Source organism: Sesamum indicum, linkage group LG6 (genome assembly GCF_026168435.1).
Source record: "Sesamum indicum cultivar Baizhima isolate 11 linkage group LG6, ASM2616843v1, whole genome shotgun sequence".
Classification (NCBI taxonomy): Eukaryota; Viridiplantae; Streptophyta; class Magnoliopsida; order Lamiales; family Pedaliaceae; genus Sesamum; species Sesamum indicum.
Genome location: NC_142662.1, coordinates 26,073,487 through 26,092,812, shown reverse-complemented (window position 1 = coordinate 26,092,812; position 19,326 = coordinate 26,073,487). Strand labels below are relative to the sequence as shown.

The following is a 19,326-nucleotide window of genomic DNA, read 5'->3' as shown; positions in this document are numbered from 1 at the left end:
ATTATTTTTTAATTTGGTACCTGGAATGTATATTTATAGTTCACCATAATATATCGTAGCTAGCTAATTACAGCTTTTAGCAGTGAGAATAAATATATATATATAATTTGAAATGCAACCTTAATTAATTCAAGTACGACCCAATTTAGAGGTTCAAATTAGAATTTTCCATTATTATTGGTTGGGGGGGGGGGGGGGGGGTTACAGAAAAGTGGGCCTATAAATGGGAGAGCCTGCAGATCATCAACTCCTCCACTTTCCCTTTATTAGCCTTTAGGCTTTTATCACCATTGTACACCTTTTTAAGCTGCCTATCTCCATTTTGATCTTGTTAATTAAAACAACATTATTATTTCCTACTTTTATTACATCATTTCCAGTTCAATCCTAAGACCCTTTTTTGAGGATTTGGGTGTTTTATAACAGGATCAAAAGAAAAGACAGAAAGTGCCTATGTCAGCTTCAAAATTAAAGAAAAACAAATTAAAACATTAAGCAATAGTTAGAACAATTCATTAGTTCCGAGGATTCTCATAGGAGTGTTTGTAAACTTTCAAAATATGTGCTTATCAGGTAATTATTGAAAATAAACTGAAAATGGTATTTTTATTTTACTTGTTTTGCTTCGGAATTGATTAATTAAGTTGATTTAAATAAAAAATTATAAGTAGTTTCTTATCAACTTGTGTAATTTATTGATAACATCGTATACATCAAACTCGGTTTCTAAACATTCAAACTTCAAACTTTTTTTTTTCCTTTTTAGTTTTAAATACTTTATGACATTTTCTACTAATTAATGTACAATTTCCCTTAAAAATACCCTTTTAATCCACACACACTATATACTTTTTCAAATTCTTTCCTTTTCTGGGTTTTTAGTGCCTTTACATCATCTGGGCTTAAATGTTTGTGTTTGTGAATTAGTGTAGTTGGGTTAATTTGGGGCCAAAGTCTGCCAAAGTAATCATTTTTGTACACTACTATATCTACACATACTGATAGTTTGCATATACTATATACGTATTGCTTTCTCTTTTTATATATAGATGTACAGTGATAGCTACAAAAGGATGGGAGAAAACAACACATCCTGCTGCTGTCTCTCTTCTTCTTTTCCATGGTTTGCATGAGAGACATTTTCAAAGAGATATATATGCAGAAAAAATGCCCAGAGAAGCAAGCCATGCCTAGATTACTAAGACAGTGACTTTGAAAATCACCCATCATCATTTTCATTTCCTTTTGCCCTTTTCTGATTGATTATCTTGTGCTGCCCGTTTGATATGATCTTTCCACAGGTGGGATTGAGCTTATCTTGGGCGGTTTTTGTTCCACCTGTTGGTTTCGGTTTAAGGGCCTTAAAGAGGGTTTGTTACGAGGAGGGTTTTTGAAAAAAGACAGCTTTTTTGTGGCTGTAAGGATTCGAACAAAGTTGGAAGTAGTGGGTGCCTGTTTTTGTCTGGTTGTATAAATTTTCTGTGTTGGACTTGCTCTTCTGCTTCCTCAAAAAGGTCATGTTTCCAGCAGTGATGCCTAATTCAACCTGTGTCTCTGAGGAACCTAGCAGCAATATGTCTTCTGGCCCTAGGGTTCAAGACTTTGGTAGCCTTAATTCATTAATGCTGCAGAATTCATTATCAGTTCCTAATCAGCAGCCGCAGAAAACCAAGAAGAAGAGGAATCTGCCAGGAAATCCAGGTAAAACAATCTGATCGGATGGTGTAAAAATTAATCATCTTTCTTCAACTTTGATCACTTTTCTTGATGACTTAGAATTGTTTTTCATGTTTATGACATATATACAGACCCTGATGCTGAAGTGATTGCTTTATCTCCAAAGACTCTTTTGGCCACAAACAGATTTGTTTGTGAGATCTGCAACAAGGGTTTTCAGAGAGATCAAAATCTTCAACTTCACAGAAGAGGACACAATCTTCCATGGAAACTGAAGCAAAGAAACAGCAAAGAGAACAGAAAGAGAGCGTATGTTTGCCCAGAGCCCACATGTCTTCATCACCATCCTTCAAGGGCTTTGGGTGATCTGACAGGGATCAAGAAACACTACTGCAGGAAACATGGGGAGAAGAAATGGAAATGTGAGAAATGCTCAAAGATTTATGCTGTTCAATCAGATTGGAAAGCCCACTCTAAAACCTGTGGAACAAGAGAGTATAGATGTGACTGTGGAACCCTTTTCTCCAGGTAAACTTTTAATTTCTTCTCTTTCTGTGTGTGTTTGTTGATTTTCCCATTAATTTTCCCTTTGTTTCTTTTGATTCTGATCTGATGCATGCTTACTAGATGAATGTAAAAAGGGACTTTGTTTATTTATTTTATTTCTTCCTTTTTTTCTTTTTGTGTGGGTGGGGGGGGGGGGGGGGGCTGTTGATTTCTACCTGTTCATTTTCTTGATAGTATTAATCAAGTTGTGTGTAATATATCAATTTTTTTTATATATTTTTTTAAGTAAATCTATATATGTTGGTTCAATTTATTGGTAGGTAGCATTGAAATGGACACCATAATTAATAAGTGTCTGTTCAAAAAGGATTATTGTTGCAACCATTTTTGAAAGAAAATAAAGAAATCAAACCAAGAATCTTGAAAACAAACCATATATATCCTAGCTAATCTTTAAAAACATTAAATGTAATAAGCATGACACGCACACATTCATTGACAAATTGAACTTTTTAAGGTTGAACTGTTGGGCAGTGGGAAGCTGCATTTGCATGCATGGGTCTGTTTCTTTCTTTTTGAACTTTTGGTAATTGCAAGTACTTGGAAATATAAAAGGAGTAGTCCCAGAAACAATGATGAACATTTCAACTCTTTTCTGCAAGAAAAGTTGTAGAAGCTTGAATACTTTTGGTGTGCATGGATCAATAGCATCATCATCATCATCATGGCTAGCTGCGATCGAATCCCTGCAAAAATATTTTCATGGAGGGAGAGAGTGCCATTATTCACTGACACCACTGTAACATTTTCTGAAGTCTTAATCATCAAAACAACTGCTCAAAATTCTGCAAAAGTCACTGCCATTGTTGCGTGGTTTTCCCTTTCCCTTTCCCTCCTCTAATTTGTGATCTGTACATTTTTTATGAGTTGCACATGCAGACACAGACACCAATGTCTGTCTGTGTGCATGAGGAATTAAGCTGAAGCTTTCGTCACTGTCAAACAATTCCTGGAAACTTTTTTAGTCAGTTTTCAGTGGTGTGCCTGTGCTCATTTTTGCATGCAAATTACTTGCAACTTTGGGGCTCACAGTCACAGGGGAAATTTCATCAAAGGACCCACGGAATTAATGATGGGGCTGTAATTAATGTGAGCTTTATTGCCTTTTCACGCTCTCCCCCACAAATACAATCCAACTCCCCAAGGAATAAGTCAAACCTTTTCTAATTCTCATGATTTTTTAGGCCAATTTTGCCATTTTCTCTGCCGAAAATTCTTCATCAAATTACGTCAAATTAATAATTTAGTAAATATGATACACTTGACATGTAATTTATTATTTTTTATAAATTGTACTATAACTATATTGCAATTATCATGTACTGATTCACGTTTGATTGAATTCAATTTAAGTTAGAATTTTTCTTCCTCTACAACTTGGGGCAGGCTCCAGCAGTTTTTCTTCTTTTATTTCATTATCAAAATCAAATTAGTTCACATATCTTTTTAGTATATGTTTACAAATGGATATTTGTAGATTAATTTCTTGTATTCTTGAAATTAGGGCCGATGGCTATAGTTTTGAGAAATTTAATATGATTTAGGTGAAAAATTAAACAGTGGGAATTAATTAAGCCATATTAATGAAAATATCTATATTAACGTATTTATAGTTTGTGCAGGATTCGTAATGTTTGATATTTTGTATACGTCTAAAGCTAATTAAGGCAATCAATTGATAATTTCAATTATTGGCATGCATGGTAATATCATCATCATCACCATCATGACTTCACAAATATTCCATCTTGTCTGTTTCCTTCCCCAAGAATGCATACAATCATGAAGTTTTTGGTAGAATTATTTGATTTTCCTTTTCTTTTAATTCTTTTTCTTCAAATGAAATCAAAATCTTTTGCTTGTGGATTGCTACAGGAAGGATAGCTTCGTCACCCATAGAGCATTTTGTGATGCGTTAGCTGAAGAAAGTGCCAGACTCTCCGCCGCCACAAATTCAATCTTTCTCCCAAACCCTAATAATTTCACCACCACCACCACCCAACCCTTCCATTTCAACCCCCCATTGCCGCCGCCACCGTCGCTCCTCCCCTTCTCCTCCCACCACCGCCACGGTTTCCTTCGTAACCCGTTGGACCCACCACCCCAAAACCTTGATCCCAATTCCCATTCGGAAAACCAAGCCCACATCAAACATGAAGCCCTCCATCTAATTCCCACCAGCTCCCCACTACTCTGCCAGGATTTCTCACCCTTGTGCCGGAACCTCCATGTCAGCACTAGCCAGCTGCCTCCACTCTCAGCCACAGCGCTCCTCCAAAAGGCGGTCAGTCTGGGCGCAGTGGGTCATGCAGGCTCCACCATGGCCCATCTGGACATGCACGTTGCTTCTGCATGGCAGAAGAGTGATGATAGGTTCACCAGGGATTTTCTTGGGCTGACCGGAGACCAATGCGGCAGTAGTGGCAACAGCGGTGGCAGCGGCAATGGGAATATGAAAGAAGTGGTATCATTCAGGCGGGGGGGAGTTGAGTTTCCAGTATATGAAGGCGGTCATAATTCAGTGCTGAAGCATCATGGATTAATTGGATTTACTGAAACCTGCACAGACTGGGGCAATTGCTGAACATACACAAAACTCAAAAGCAAAGGGCAAAAGACGCAACAGCTCTCCATGTCTACTTTGTATCATGATCAGTTCCATGACAAGAACGTTTTCGTTGTGTTTTTCCATTATCCAAGTTGGTGTTTGATATACTTATGCATAATTGATGAATTTCTTCGTTGTTTAACTATCCATCTTATGCACGTACATAAATCTTGGAATGCATACACGGACTAGTAGTACATATAAGCATTGCAGTACTCGTCGCTAATTAAATTGCAAATGATCAGTATCCTTCGGTCTTAAAGTAATGTGATTTGGTCGTGGGCTCCTGTAAAAATACGTGGGTGATAAATCTATTCAAGAATTTTACTCGATTTTGGAGGGGTTTTTTTTTGGAAATATAGCCAATCTATCCTTATGAAACACATGGTAATTAAATATATAAACTTATGATATCAAAGCGCTTTTAAGCATGAATTTTCTCTCTCATTAATTAATACTTGTATACTCCTTAGGAGGACAGCATTAATTTTGATATGGTTTTTGTATGGGAGTGCACTGAAAATGTGTTGCTGCTGGAATTATCCATTGAACGGAGGTGGGTCCCTCCTAGCATGTACCCTTGAGAGCCCATCCGGATGACAAAATATATTCCTTTCGCAGATATAAACATAATAATGACATTCGTTGCTTCTCTTATTCATACTATCAATGATTTGACTTTAGAATCTCTTCATCCAAAGATGAGACACATTTTCTGGAGTTTTTCATTTTTTATTTTTTCTCTGGAACTAAGATATTTGTACTTTTTTTTATATGAATGGAATATAAAAACACTGTCATGTCATCTGCAAAACCTTTGTAATATGATTCATATTGTTCTATACTCGATTATGAACAAATCCAATTATTATAATCCAAAACATATAGACAGGTACACTTTGCATTAATGTAATAACTACTGACTTGAATCAAAAGAGACGCATAATTTAACTAATATTTCCCATCTTTTAACACTAGCAATTATTGTCATAATCTGGATCACCAATAAACATATTAGTAATTTCCAAAAGTAGCAACAATCATAACATTTTTTTTGTGGTGTAGAATACAAAGGATAGGGGTGAGCCCAAGGCAGTATAACCTTTTGTAAAGCGGAGTGGGTAGTAGGGGAAGCAGTAAAACTAAAACCTTGTGTAAGCGTGAGCGTGAAAGGCGACTAAGTTGATGCTGTATGTATGTGTTTTTGTGCAGGGCTAAGGGGTTAGTGGTGGTCCGGGAATTAGTGGTACGAACAAAGGAGAAAAGGAGGGGGGCAAAATAAAGATGATAATGCAAAAATGTCAACGGTTATCAAAAAGATTCTTGATTGCCATACACAGTCCTCTCTTTTTCTCAATTTCTGTGCGTATATGCATCATGTCCCTATTGCTAGTGTTAGCCCCCTCTCTTCACACAGCTACTCATAACAAGATTTTTAATCTAATGCAATGCATACAGAAGAAAGAAATCAGAGGAATTATTAATATTCTGAGCAAAATAAGGAGTGTGGCTTTAAGAGGTATATTCAACATCCCAGAGTTGAATAGCATGTTATGAGAATGAATAAGCGGACTAGCTTTAAAACGGTATATTCAGCATCATATGGTGAAGGAAAAGATGAAGAATATAGGAAAGAAAATAAGTGTAGGCACTTTGGTATATCCAAGCTTTTGGAAAGTAGTGTGTGTGGTACGTTGGAGGTTAAGGTGCCAATACATACCATTTGCCTCGTAGAGAAAAGGCTACTTGTTTCTATCTTGCTCTAGCACAAACAGACAAACACAAAAGCTTCTATTCTATTCCCAACCCTCTCTCTCTCTAAAACACTTAGCATATGTGATATTTCATAAAAGGGAATCTCATCTCCACAGACCTACCTTTTATTCCTTTTCTTCTTTCTTCTAAGCTTCTTTCCTATATATGCTTTTATCTCTTTCCCCCTTCTACTGCAAATACCACTCCCTCTACCTTGAGTGTCACTCCAGCAATGAATAAAGAGCAAGGTAAATGACTAAAATTTCAACACAATGTCATAGTCAATTTTGGCTCCACCTAGAACAAGAAAAAAGGAATGTTTCAAGAGATAAGTATATTTGCACAGCTTTCATGATTATTCAAAAGTGCATAAAGAATAAAGCAAATAATTCTTTAACAGATAAGCTGGAAATGATAAATATGAATATATAAGTTGACAAACATACTAGGCACACTAAATACCACAAGAATATGTCAATAACACGTGAACCTATTCTCCTTAGAAGGTTAATATTTAGTAAATGCACATTGTTAAAAGAGGTGTTACAACTTTTTCTTTTGCAATAAAAACTCAGGCGCAGACATCAGGACTCTCAAAATAAAGTGCAGCTGTCTATTATCACTTGAGTGAAGACATTATTGACCAATTATTGATAAATTTTAACTCCCTTTACCTTTTCACATTACACGTAGTCTATTAAACTTTAAGTATATCTTTTATTTCAACATAATAGCTTTCACTCGAGTCCACTTAAATTTTATGTCCCCTAGGAAATATCATGAATTAGATGACAAACAATTTGAAGGTCACTTGACGAACACAAAAAAGTTTAATGCTTAACCCTGCATGCTTATATGTGACCGCTTCTTGCATAACGTATATCAATCAGTTCTACAATATGCAACTACCAAATTCAAATGTAAATTACATTAGCATTCATTACATTGGTTTCAGCCGCACTAAATTTCAAGAGGCAAAAACCAGCAAAAGTTTTTAGCAATTTACATAACTCAAAATATAAGTTGCAGCAAATGACTCACATGTATTAATCTGAAACCAAAACCAAAACTCTTGACCTCACTTGAAGTAGTTCACGAGCTCGAGGGCTGTAACAACCTTCAATGTCAGCATTATTAGTCATTGATCCCTATTCCACTGATAGTTTCGGCTAATTCCCAAATACTGAACCAGCACATTGTTGAATGCCTGTCAAAAGAAAAAAAACACTTTAAGAAAAATATTATTCTACAAAAACCTTCATTTCCTCCATAGAGGGATTTGAGAATCCATCATCATAAAATGGGGGAGGGACCATCAGCAGAATCATTGCTTTTAGCATAAAAAGTCTGATGGCATGCAATTCACTGTTTCTTCCTTAACCAAGGATCCAGGAACCATTTACAGTATTTCGAGGGGAAAACTATAATTATATCCTTCAAAGCATTATATTCAACAAGTTATCCTATACTGTCTGTGAGAAAACCCTAAGTTGTTCTCGAGTATGTCATAACAAGACACAGGAACAGATTACCCAGAACAAATTCCTTTAAAAGCTAAATATTAGTTCTCTACAAAAGGAGGCCAATGATAATCACAAAATGATATGAAAGATATGATATGATAAGTTTGTTTTGTCCAGCAGCTGCTACAATTTGAAACATTATGAAGCGTCAAAGATTGTCATGGTGTCCGAGTATCAGCCATATCACTAATTCATCCCTACCCAATTTGATCACACGGGGGAAGGATGAGAGAATGCCGAATTCATATGATGAAGAACAGAATTCAGAAACTTTTTCATCTATCTGGAAGAGAACAGCTAAGGCATGTGGGAAGTAACAATCAAACAAAAAGCAAAAGAACAATAAGATACCTGACATGCAAATGACTCTTTCCCATTCAGAAGAGCATCCATGGCAGCGAACTGATTATCAAACACACTATAAAATTTTTGGTAAAATTGACTCCTGAAAGCATCAGAAAAATTAATAAATTAAGGGTCCAATAGATGTCCAAGTGTTCATGGAGAAAAAGAACCACTAAAATGAAAATTAATATGCACCGGTCTTCTGCCGAAATCATTTGGTCCATCTGCTCAAATTTCCTGGTAAGGACTTCGACACCTACGGGGGAGAGAGCATGCAATAAAAACGCCTCCAGTGTCCTAGGAAAATTGTGCTGAAAAATGCAAAGTGAGAAGTTGAACAAGATAGAAGGCAGAAGACGTAAGAAGAAAAGAAGGATACACCATTAATCTGCAAAAATGAATCAAAGTTGCGTAGGACATGCGACATGTTTCTGGAGAAAAAAAGACGAAAGCACCAGAACAGCACCCTACACTTGCAGCAGCTTACAGAAAACCATCTCATAAATACAGCAAGAGCTGAACAAGCAAACAAAATGGTTCTGGGCCAAAAAGTGAGGACAATAAATACAGAATAGAAGAAAACAAAAGAGCAAGCCCCTCCAATTTTGTCTGATGTTCCGTCCAACATTCCAGAGGCTGAAGCAATTAATTGACTGAGATGAAATAGATTGAGACTCATTTCTACATATTACTAACAACTATGTTAATGGCAAAATGATCTGGCTGGTTGTTTCCTAAGTTATTAATTCACAGATCATCTCCAGTACATTGGAGCTATCCTATATCAAAAATTTGTATCACCAGCATAAAGAATGTATCTTAGGCAGCCAATGTCGTTCTCCAGATGAAAGATATACAGTTTATTTTCGCTTATAATATTTATCTTCAAGAACAATATATTTTTAATGCATTCATAATTCAGCTATAAATTTTCAAATTTCTATTGTCACACGTTTTACGTTCACAATTAAACAACATATACATCTCCACTTGGAAGAAAACAAGTTGCTATTGTTTCTACGTGTGTGTAGAGGAATGTGGGAAAGAAAAGAAGCAGGGGAAATATAGTAAATCATGCCTAGCCAAGTGTATCTATCTTTTTGTGTTGTATTGTTTTTTTCTTTTATAAGCATAAAAGAAGAGCAAATGAAATTGAATTATTCAAAGGAGCTCGAACTCACTGCCATTGCAAGAAAGACGCTTCGAAAAGCATGTGATTCAAGGCCCCAAAGAATTTTAGCAATTGTATCTTCTTCCAAATTAAACAAATCTGTGTTGATTAGTTCCTTGACTTCACATTGCTCTCCACCGACAGGCTGATCCTTTGAGATGTTGCCTACTGGTTGGCTCCAGTTGACACGGTCATGGACTAACGAAACAAGTTCATGAAGAGATCTGAGCGCATCTGGTTCCAGTTCATGCAATGAAAAGCCTTGCTCCAGATTTCCTTTCACACTGACAGTCTGATGATTTAGGTCCAAATCTTGGCCACTGTAACCTGATATATTCACATTGTGTTCCCAAAACAAAGACCATAATGAATACAGGCAACAAAACTTCCCCCTTCATTAAACAAAAATAACAATAAAGGAAAAGAACAACATATGTGACACATATCTAATAAAATTGAAAGGAATAAAAGGAGTGATAACTGTGACCTGCATTCCTATTACTAGATTGGGCACCTGCATCCATGACTTTATGATCCACAGGGCTTGCAGGCATACAAAGCATTCGATCCTGCCCTGGTCACATGACATGTTAAGGTGCTCAAGAGCAAACTTTCTAACTAAACCAGAAAGATAAGAGAATGAAAAAGTTAAGCAAAATAAAGATAGTGAACAGCTATAAGAACAGTGAACAGCTATAAGAACACAATCAAATAACATTTTGGTCCTATTCGGATGGCATAACCAATGTTGCCAATTGAAATGTGATGTCTAAAGTCCTGAGTATCTGCAGTCATGGTCAGATGCTGATTTCAGCTTCGCATTTGAAACAGAAAGCATGTCTATGTGGCTTATCCAGTAACCCTCATAACAAACTTTTCCTTTCATCTAATGCACCTTGCAACAGATTCATTCACCCAGTTGATAGAAACCAGACTGTGCTTTGGTAATGTCTAGAATTATTTATCCCTTCCAAGACAAATCTGATCAACCATCAAACAAGAATGAACAACTACTTTACAAACGCGTAAGAGATAAATGAACACATACATCACAGGCCATTAGAAAGAAACCGTTCATACGCTACCAAAATATCAGCCCTGAAGGAAATTAAGACCTAGCAATGTTGACTTGACAAGCAACAGATCAGTATAGAAGTTGACTTACCATTTCTTTGTCCGTCAACCTTGGAATTTCGATTGAGTGGGAAACAAGAATGAAAGAGGGAGAAAAAGTTAGCGTGTTCGCATATGAACTAAAGCACAACCAAAAGAACAAAGGACTGGAACATACCTTTTCAATATTCTACGTAGATAGTAGGCATCCATGTGTTCTAACATGTGAGACATCATATCCGATCGCCACCAGAAGTTTACAGCTATAGTTAAATCTCCACTATCCACTTGGTGGAACCTGGTATAGTACTTAGATTACATCTTTGAACATATTATTCTACTAACAATAATTCATCCAAATGTCAGTACATGACCATCAACATTGTTTATCAGATAACTAATGAACTCAAACGCCCATCACATGGTATCTGCTTTAGAGAAACTCCACATCAAACACTTAACTAGCACTAGTCAACTAACTTCGGAGATAAAACATTGGAACATCAGCAATCCCATTACTAAGGTCCACTTACAAGTTTCTCCTTTCCCTCCTAACTAATGCAAACAAACCTACATAGAAGCATATTATCTTGTTAATTTCAGGATACAACTATTAACCTCTTTTCAGAATTCAACCAAACTGAGAATATATAGCCAGCATCAAATCTCCAAGCAAACCCCACAGTTAATATCCTTAGTGAGATTCTGATGTCCACATTAAATGGAATCTGGCTCAATGCCAATCAACTCAAGTTTCAAGAAGAAAAATATTCTCTAGGGAAAAAAATTGAAAAATGAAAAGCATTTAGTAATCTTAAATGTGAAATTTTCAAAACAGTACTACAATACCATCCTTCAGGGATGAAAAGAGCATCACCAGCATGAAGAGTAACCTTCTGGGAGTACTCATCTATAGACTTTGCCCTTGGATAGAGATCAAAATTGGGGTTCTCCAAAGGAATGGCACTGGCAAAGAAAAATGTCAAATGACCACCAAAAGCAACTACTATTGATGAAAGACAAAGTCGTAAAATAGGAGCATGTAACTCCACTCTGAAAGAAGAATAGAAATTTGTTAAATGCTCAGTGAATACCTGTGGTTTGAGGCCTCTCCATATAACGGCAATGGATACAAGTAGGGGCATGCAGACGGAGGCCATAAAACAACTGATAACCAAATAATTGTTTTCCCAACAGGTCACATACACACATGTAAGAGTGTCAGAAGATGTGTCAATCTTTTGCAAACATCATACTAACAAAAAATGCAGGGACTCATAGAATCACCTTCATATAAATCAAATGTAAGACATGATATAGTTGTTTACTCCATTTACCCTACCACAGTGGGACCTTATACAGACAATTTTTATCATCTATAAAAGAGAATTTATATTACATTTATAAGCATTAACCCTCGCCATACAACCTTTGCCAAGTCACATATCACACATCAGCCAAGTTTGATTTATACAGGGGTTTCAAACCCCAAGACCCAAAACCCAGCCACAAGCAATACTAAAACAGAAGCGACACACACATACAAGACCATTGAAAATATGGAGGAAAAGCAAAGTTGCTTTTTGAATAATGGAAGGCCTGGCCAGAATCCTTCTCCGTATGCATAAGGCAAACTCACTGTTAACTTAAGTCAATTGTTCATCAAGTAGTAGAATAATAGGCAGAGTAGCAATTTGATATCATGGACCTATAGAAGAGGTAATTTCATGTTTATCGGTCACTTGAGATCTCACACCAAATTACTAAATGAAAATAATACATCTCCAATGAACTCAAAAACGGATTAGTTTATCAAATTTCGCGCATTTACATGCATCTTCCTGGGAAGAGAAATTTTCGACTCTAGGTTGCCAGCAACAAAGAAAAAACAGATCCATGTGTAAGGATAATGAGATGGCTATTATGTAAAACATTCAAACCAATCTCACCCAAAACTCACAGAGATTGACAATAATACTATGAACAAAAGCCCAACAATGCTAAGCTGCTGAAATTTTTGCTCAGCAGTAGCTCAAAAGATATAAGAATACCAGCATCATTCCTGAGTAGTGGTGCTTTTTTCTCAAACCACTTGTTAATAGTGGAAAATTATCATATAATAGTTTTAAGACGTAAATGCTAAACTCATACCTAAGATTTCCATACCTTGTTTACATCCAGAAATTATGCATAAAAGATTGTGGTGCGGATCATAGTGAGTACTAGATCTACTCCTAGCATTATTCATCCATAGATTGACAGAAGCCAGTATTTTGCCTTCCAGAAAGGCAGGCTGCAAAGTGGACAAATACATGCAAGACCAATTCACAAAGGTTAAACATGAGATGTATACGGGTTAGCACTAATCAAAAGAAGTCAACAGGGAGGGCAGAGACACGAAATATTTACAGTTTCAATGTCTTCTCTTAGGTACTCCAACAGAACCTTTTCCTCATTCTCAGCATTCACAATGGGTACCTGAATGATGAAAGAAATTTTATACTGAAAGGAAACGCTGAAAAGCCCAAAACTCATAGTTAGAAAACACAAGGCAGATTACAAATTCAAAGAAGTAGTGGGAGCGGCTGAAACAGAACCAACATAGTCCCAAGTCTGCACAAGGATGTGAAGTAGTCTAGATTTATATGTATCCATACATGTTGGCAATCTTTAAGATTAGGGTCTGAGGGAGGGGAATGGCCCCTGCAACAGCCCCGCAGGTTGGCAAACTGTAAAATAACTTTGCACTTGGGCAATCAATAACCTAACTAATTGGCCCATGAGTCACAACCTGCGCTAGATAGATTTGGTGCAGATGTTCTTCTACATTGATGGAATCACCATTTTGAGTAACAAGGTCCAGAGGCTCTTGCTTCCTTAATTGAGAAAAGGAATCTTGCCCATCATCTCCATTTCTTAACAGATCCTTGCAGTATCCAATAAAGGTAGAAAATGGCAATGAAACCTATTAAAGCAGAACAACTTTCATCAAGAAAAATAACCGATTTCTAATTTCGTATTATTACCTTATAAGTAAAGAACAGAAAGATTCACCCTCTCATGACTTCTTATATCTCCATAAAATACAGGTGCAGATCTAGATAGCATTGCCTCCACAAGTGATGAGCCTACCAATTCCTGTTTGCCATGGTGAAAGAATGTGGTTTATATCTCACATAAAACATAAAAATCAGTTATATCTAGGGTACATACAAGTCAACAATAACCTCATCCCAACGTCACATGTCAACGTTCCCAGAGCTGATGCATTCATTTTTATCAATGAAAGGCAAACATCACCACTACTCGTGATTGATTTCAACTTTTAAAACATAGAATCGTAGAATGTAGGCACACATGGATTTGTATCCAACAGTAATGCCTTGGAAAATAAAGTTTGACTATGTATCCATTGAGAAAAGTGGAGACAATAGAATGATCTTGCCCACACAATTGCATCTTAGACAACATCACTTGATCTAATGGAATGGATTAACTATTTCAAGAGTCACTATTCAGCGTATCAACTAATAAAAGCTGAAACCAACAATCAGGAAGAAGACAAGGCTCTTGTGGTTGTTGTCTTACTTCAAGAGTCACACCTTTGACAGCTTTGTAATGAAACTATCTCGTGTGAAAGACATGCCAAGAGTGTCTTCTTGGTATCAAGGTTCATTTACCTTGCACTATTTCGTACTTCCTATACACGAATACCATCCTTGTCATCCATGATATCAAGAATCATTAACCTTCCACTAAAACATATTTTCGTATTCAAAAGTTCAATTCTCTCCATTCTTGACATGAAATGCTATTTCACATTCGACGATACCCAAAACTTGAAAAATCACAACATAATATCTAACATCTGAGCGCTGAAGACTGGACTTGGGCCTGTTCCTCTATATATATTACCTGAAGGCGATATTTCTTGGAAACGAACTGTTTCCTCAAGGAAAGAGTTTTCCACAAAATTCTGAAGTTATTTTCTTTTACCAATCAGGACTCGGAATTCAATTATGTATTTCAGTTCAAACGAGAACAGCACAAGCAACTTACCTGCAAGTAGTCAAGGCCTCCATTCAACACATTCCATTTAGAAAACGCTTTCCAGTCCTTTACGCATCCACTGAACACCTTTCAAATGGAAAAATACATGTACATATACACACTAAAACACAGACAACGAAAATAGAGAGCACGCATCTACAGTGTGTGGGTATTGAGCACGCGTGTGCGCGCGTGATTGCACTCAGTACGAAAGAGAAAAAGTAATTACAGCAGGAACATTCTTAGCTTCAATCCGAGAAGCGAATTCTTCGGCCGATGGCATTAATTCGAACCGTCGAATTTGCAGAGACTCTCCCATTCCTCTGTTCTACAGTCTACCGCTTCGTAGAAATCAGGAAAGAACTAAAACCAGTTCCCAGCCTTGAAGTCTAAACTGAAAACGCAGTTAAGTAGGAACGCACGCTTTTCTTCTTGGCGTGATGGAATCGCACTTTCATGAAAACCTCATAATTGGGCCGATCCAATAAAACATTCAAATTAAAATTTAGGCCCACATTGTTCCACACTATCTGTCAACGAAATTTTCGGCCCATTACCCGAAATTTACAAAAAAAAAAAAATTAAAATTATCTAATTCTTAATTCAAACCCTACAAAGCATATGTCGATTCTCATGTTTATTTGACATTAATGATCACTAATTATTATTTGTTAATGAAGTAATGGTTGATAGTGATTCGCAATCACCTGTCACAGTTTAAAACTTGAGTGTCGTGAACGTATGTACATTATTTAGACCGCGATTTTCTTTTATTATTATTATTTAAGATAATTAACCTATGTAGACATAGACTATGCAATCAGCAACGTGTTTGTCGTAAAATTAATTGTTATACTGAACTACAACCAGTGGAATTTAAGATAATTATAACTACTTTTTATTATTTAAAAATTACTAATAGTATAATATTTGATGAAATTATATTAAAGTTTAAAAATGTTGCTGATATTAGTAAAATAAAAATTGAATTAAAATTCATATTTATCCCTATTGACTTGCTATAGATTTATTGTAGGTCAAACGAATATTTTATGATCAAACTACCCTTATAAGATGAAGATATACCTCACTGCATGCATTAGCATACGAAGATATACAAGTATACTTTTACTGTAAAATACTTTATTTAACATGCACTAAGTTAGTAATAAGTCAATGATGTTAAATGTATTTTTTCATGCAATTTATTTGCTAATATCAACAATTTCGGTGAATTTTGATAAATGAATGAATCTATTTTGTTAGATGAATCAAATGTCGATAATATTATATTTCAAATTATAGGGTATATTATTATTATACTAAAACTTAGAAGAAGAAACTGTAATTATCCATTATATTATTACCGAAAAATCAGATTTCCTTTAATATCCAAAATTTTGAAATAGAAGGAAGGAAATGAGTGGAAAGCTTTACGGTTGTGGAGGGCCCATTGGTCAAACAATTAATTTGCGATTTCATTCATTCACTGCGTAACCTTCGCGCCATCCCGTGTTTGAAGTTTTAATTAATCCAAATAGGCGAAAGCGTGTGGGACCCCTTTCCCGCTTTTAGTTTGGAGGAATCAATATCCGTGAATCCGCTCTTGCAAAAATTCTAACAAAAAAATAAGACTAAAATGCATACTACCTTTATATTTTGAAAAGTCCGTTAAAATTTTTTCTATTTAAAAAATAATTTAAAAATTCTCCAATATTTTTTTTTTAATTTAGTTCAATCGCTCATCTCCGCTAAATTTAACTAATGACGTTAATTTTTCACAAAATAATTTTACACACTTACTTAATATATATTATTTTTTATTTTAATGATCGTTGGATCCATATATATCACAGTCGTTTGATCCAATAAATTAATTTTAATTATTGGATCTTAAATTTATAAAAAAAATTAAGAGTTTAGATTTTATTGATAAAAAATATATATTATAAAAACAAAATTAACACCCCACCCCCATCCCGCTGCCTACCCCCCACCTTCCGCTCTTCCATGTAGATGGGGGCGACTGCTCAAGAAAGAGAGTGTGGTCAATTTTTTTAATTAATTTTTAATTGTATATTTTAGTTAATCAATAATATTTGTTTAAATAATTATAATAATTAGTGTATTTAAATATATATTTTAATTAATTAAAAATAATTTTATATTTAACAATTATAGTTTTTGAATTCCAATTTTAAAAATTACAGAATTATTTGAATTTAAATATAATTTAATTGAATATTTAATATTAATATTACTATTAATTTACATTAATTTAATATTTAATTTAAATTATAAAAATTCAAAAAATATATTTTTTATATTTTTAAGTAAATATATTTAAAACATATTTTATTTTTTAGATATATGAAAATACAAAAAATCATTCAGAATAAATAAAAGATGTATATATAAAGTATATAAATATCATTAGGACATTTTAGTAAAAAAATACCCAAAAAAAATAAAAATAGTTAAAAAATCCCAAAATGCACAAGGAGCGCATGTAATACACCTTCCATTAATTACTAATCAAATAAGTATTTTTTGTTGAGTTTTACAAAATATAGAGGGATTTTAGTTTATTTCAAAAATATAAAGAGGTTTTTAATTTTTTCAATAAAATACAATGGATAAAATACATTTAAAAAAATAAAATAAAATAGTGTTAGTGCCACTGGCAGGCAGTTGCTTAATGCTTCTAGGCACTGTTTGGCTCTAGAATTTGGTGAAGAAAAAGAAAAAACATATATATGAAAATTAAGTTACATCATGGTTTCTTTTTAAAATATAAATAAATACTTAGATATTGGCCAAAAAATTCAAATGTTCGGAAAAAAAGTTACTTTACGATATTACAAATTATTACTTTTCTCCTAATAGACTCTGTTTCTGTACAATAAAATAGAGGATAAATTACAAGAAAAATACAATTTGGTCCTATGTGATATGTAAATGCGTAAATTATCCCCTATAATTTTTTTTAACAATTTATACCCCTGTGATTTTTTATAAATAACGAGAAAATATTTATAATCATGGTAAATTCTACGGGATTCTATTGTAAGTTATCCTTGATAAATTTGAGGGAAATTTATTATAATTTACCCTGATTGATAAGCACCGGAAATATGGTAAGAATTTGGATTGAAGCGGCAGATAAATCATGGGAAGAAATAAGTGCGAAATTACATTATCCGTTTTCTTGTTGGGTGACGAGTAATGGACATTCCAGATTAGCGTACACGTCCAACAAACTCATAATTCAACCACATATCTCACGTTGCTTCAGTCAACAATTATGGCATGCATTTTTCCTAAACACGCGAATTAAAATAAAAATATTGCACAAATGTCATTGCTAACGCTGCAGATCTAAAAGCATGGCAGGAGCAATTATGCAGATAATGGGTGATCCACTCCACTTTCAAATTTAGGTTTCCCGACAGCCCTAAAGCGCCACGGCTGTTGGAAGCTTGCGACACACGACTGCATTTGAAAAAGACTTGGAACATGAACCATAATTGCAAAGAGTGTGAAACCCGCACAGCACAAACATTAGTTGACAACACATGGAATTAGACCAGTTCCCACCTAACCCCCCCCCACATCACTTGACAATAAAGAAAAAACCAATTCTGGCTGGTTTAAATTGACTTCATCCCCAAAGACCCGGCAAAATTACAATTACAATCTTGTGAAGTTGTAATTATAGACCGTTATTATTTACTCTTTTTTTTTTAATTAAAAAAAATGAATCTAACTCTAAACATCTCACATTTGATAATTATTTGATAAATTTAGTATTGTATTGATAAGTTTGGTCATAACGACCCATAATTTTAGGAGCAAATAGATATTTTCAAGTGTGAGTGAACTAAAATTGTCGATAAATGATCAAATTTGTCAGAAGAATGACAAATTATGAGATGCATAGTAGTAAATTTACCAGACAAAATAACCAAATGTGTATATAAAGTAAGTTAAACCAACAAAAATATCAATAACTTGTAATTACATAATAAAAATGTAATTTTGCCTATTTAAAATAGAAGTCTTGATCTTGTGCAGCCCAATTAAAGTTGTTTATTGACTGAGTTATTTAAATGGAAAGTTCTTGCATGGTGCGATTGGGATTAGATCCGGGGTCAGACTCAACAGCTTCTTTGGTTAGAAATATTGGTTGGGTTTGTGCATTTGGACTTTGATTGACTTTTCAAGCTACTTGATTCTTACATGTTCTACTTTTTCTTGTATGTTTATTTATGAAAAAAATTATATTTTTTTAATTATATAAAATAAAAATTATTATACTTTTGGTCCCATAATTTATAAATTTAACATATTTAATCCAATAGGATAAAAAATTGTACGATAACGGATATCGTACTTTCAAAATATTGTAATGTTTTATTTTATTGGACCAAATTGTACTAAGTTCGTAAATCATGGAATCAAAAGTGCCATATTTTCTATCTGTAAGGCTAAAGTGCAATATTTTTGCAGTTTACAAG

General features: G+C 34.7%; 2 protein-coding genes across 6 annotated transcripts; one reads left to right on the top strand and one right to left on the bottom strand.

Annotated features, from left to right (window-relative positions):
* The first annotated feature begins 1,048 nt into the window (after nucleotides 1-1,048).
* LOC105163312 (protein indeterminate-domain 12) lies at nucleotides 1,049-4,994 on the top strand. Its single transcript, XM_011081618.3, has 3 exons — nucleotides 1,049-1,701; nucleotides 1,809-2,205; nucleotides 4,120-4,994. Exons 1-3 carry the CDS (start codon nucleotides 1,518-1,520, stop codon nucleotides 4,826-4,828), a joined length of 1,290 nt encoding a protein of 429 aa, XP_011079920.1. The 5' UTR covers nucleotides 1,049-1,517; the 3' UTR covers nucleotides 4,829-4,994.
* On the bottom strand, nucleotides 4,664-15,200 carry LOC105163313 (2-oxoglutarate (2OG) and Fe(II)-dependent oxygenase superfamily protein). Of its 5 annotated transcripts, none has more exons than XR_016065886.1 (16): nucleotides 15,039-15,200; nucleotides 14,819-14,896; nucleotides 13,814-13,897; nucleotides 13,551-13,724; nucleotides 13,169-13,237; nucleotides 12,926-13,052; nucleotides 11,854-11,926; nucleotides 11,609-11,725; nucleotides 10,938-11,057; nucleotides 10,812-10,830; nucleotides 10,134-10,215; nucleotides 9,657-9,973; nucleotides 8,671-8,786; nucleotides 8,482-8,575; nucleotides 7,649-7,814; nucleotides 4,664-4,803 (listed from the first exon to the last, which is right to left on the bottom strand). XR_016065886.1 is itself a non-coding variant. In XM_088881501.1 (15 exons), exons 1-15 carry the CDS (start codon nucleotides 15,126-15,128, stop codon nucleotides 7,746-7,748), a joined length of 1,629 nt encoding a protein of 542 aa, XP_088737627.1. In that variant the 5' UTR covers nucleotides 15,129-15,200; the 3' UTR covers nucleotides 7,488-7,745. The 5 variants fall into 5 exon arrangements, 3 of the variants coding, with proteins under 3 accessions (XP_088737627.1, XP_088737628.1, XP_088737629.1); XR_016065885.1 differs by lacking the exon at nucleotides 4,664-4,803 and adding an exon at nucleotides 6,444-6,904; XM_088881501.1 differs by lacking the exon at nucleotides 4,664-4,803 and having other exon boundaries at nucleotides 7,488-7,814.
* Between the last annotated feature and the right edge of the window lie 4,126 nt (nucleotides 15,201-19,326).

Bases quoted from the DNA above. Each gene is read 5' to 3' on its own strand.
- LOC105163312 (XM_011081618.3), top strand. From the start codon at position 1,518: ATGTTTCCAGCAGTGATGCCTAATTCAACCTGTGTCTCTGAGGAACCT. The intron at 1,702-1,808 runs GTAAAACAATCT...ACATATATACAG, and splicing joins GAATCTGCCAGGAAATCCAG to ACCCTGATGCTGAAGTGATT. The intron at 2,206-4,119 runs GTAAACTTTTAA...GGATTGCTACAG, and splicing joins TGTGGAACCCTTTTCTCCAG to GAAGGATAGCTTCGTCACCC.
- LOC105163313 (XM_088881501.1), bottom strand. From the start codon at position 15,128: ATGGGAGAGTCTCTGCAAATTCGACGGTTCGAATTAATGCCATCGGCC. The intron at 11,927-12,925 runs GTATGGAAATCT...TTTGGTTATCAG, and splicing joins AATTTCTGGATGTAAACAAG to TTGTTTTATGGCCTCCGTCT. The intron at 8,576-8,670 runs GTGCATATTAAT...TGATGCTTTCAG, and splicing joins ATGATTTCGGCAGAAGACCG to GAGTCAATTTTACCAAAAAT.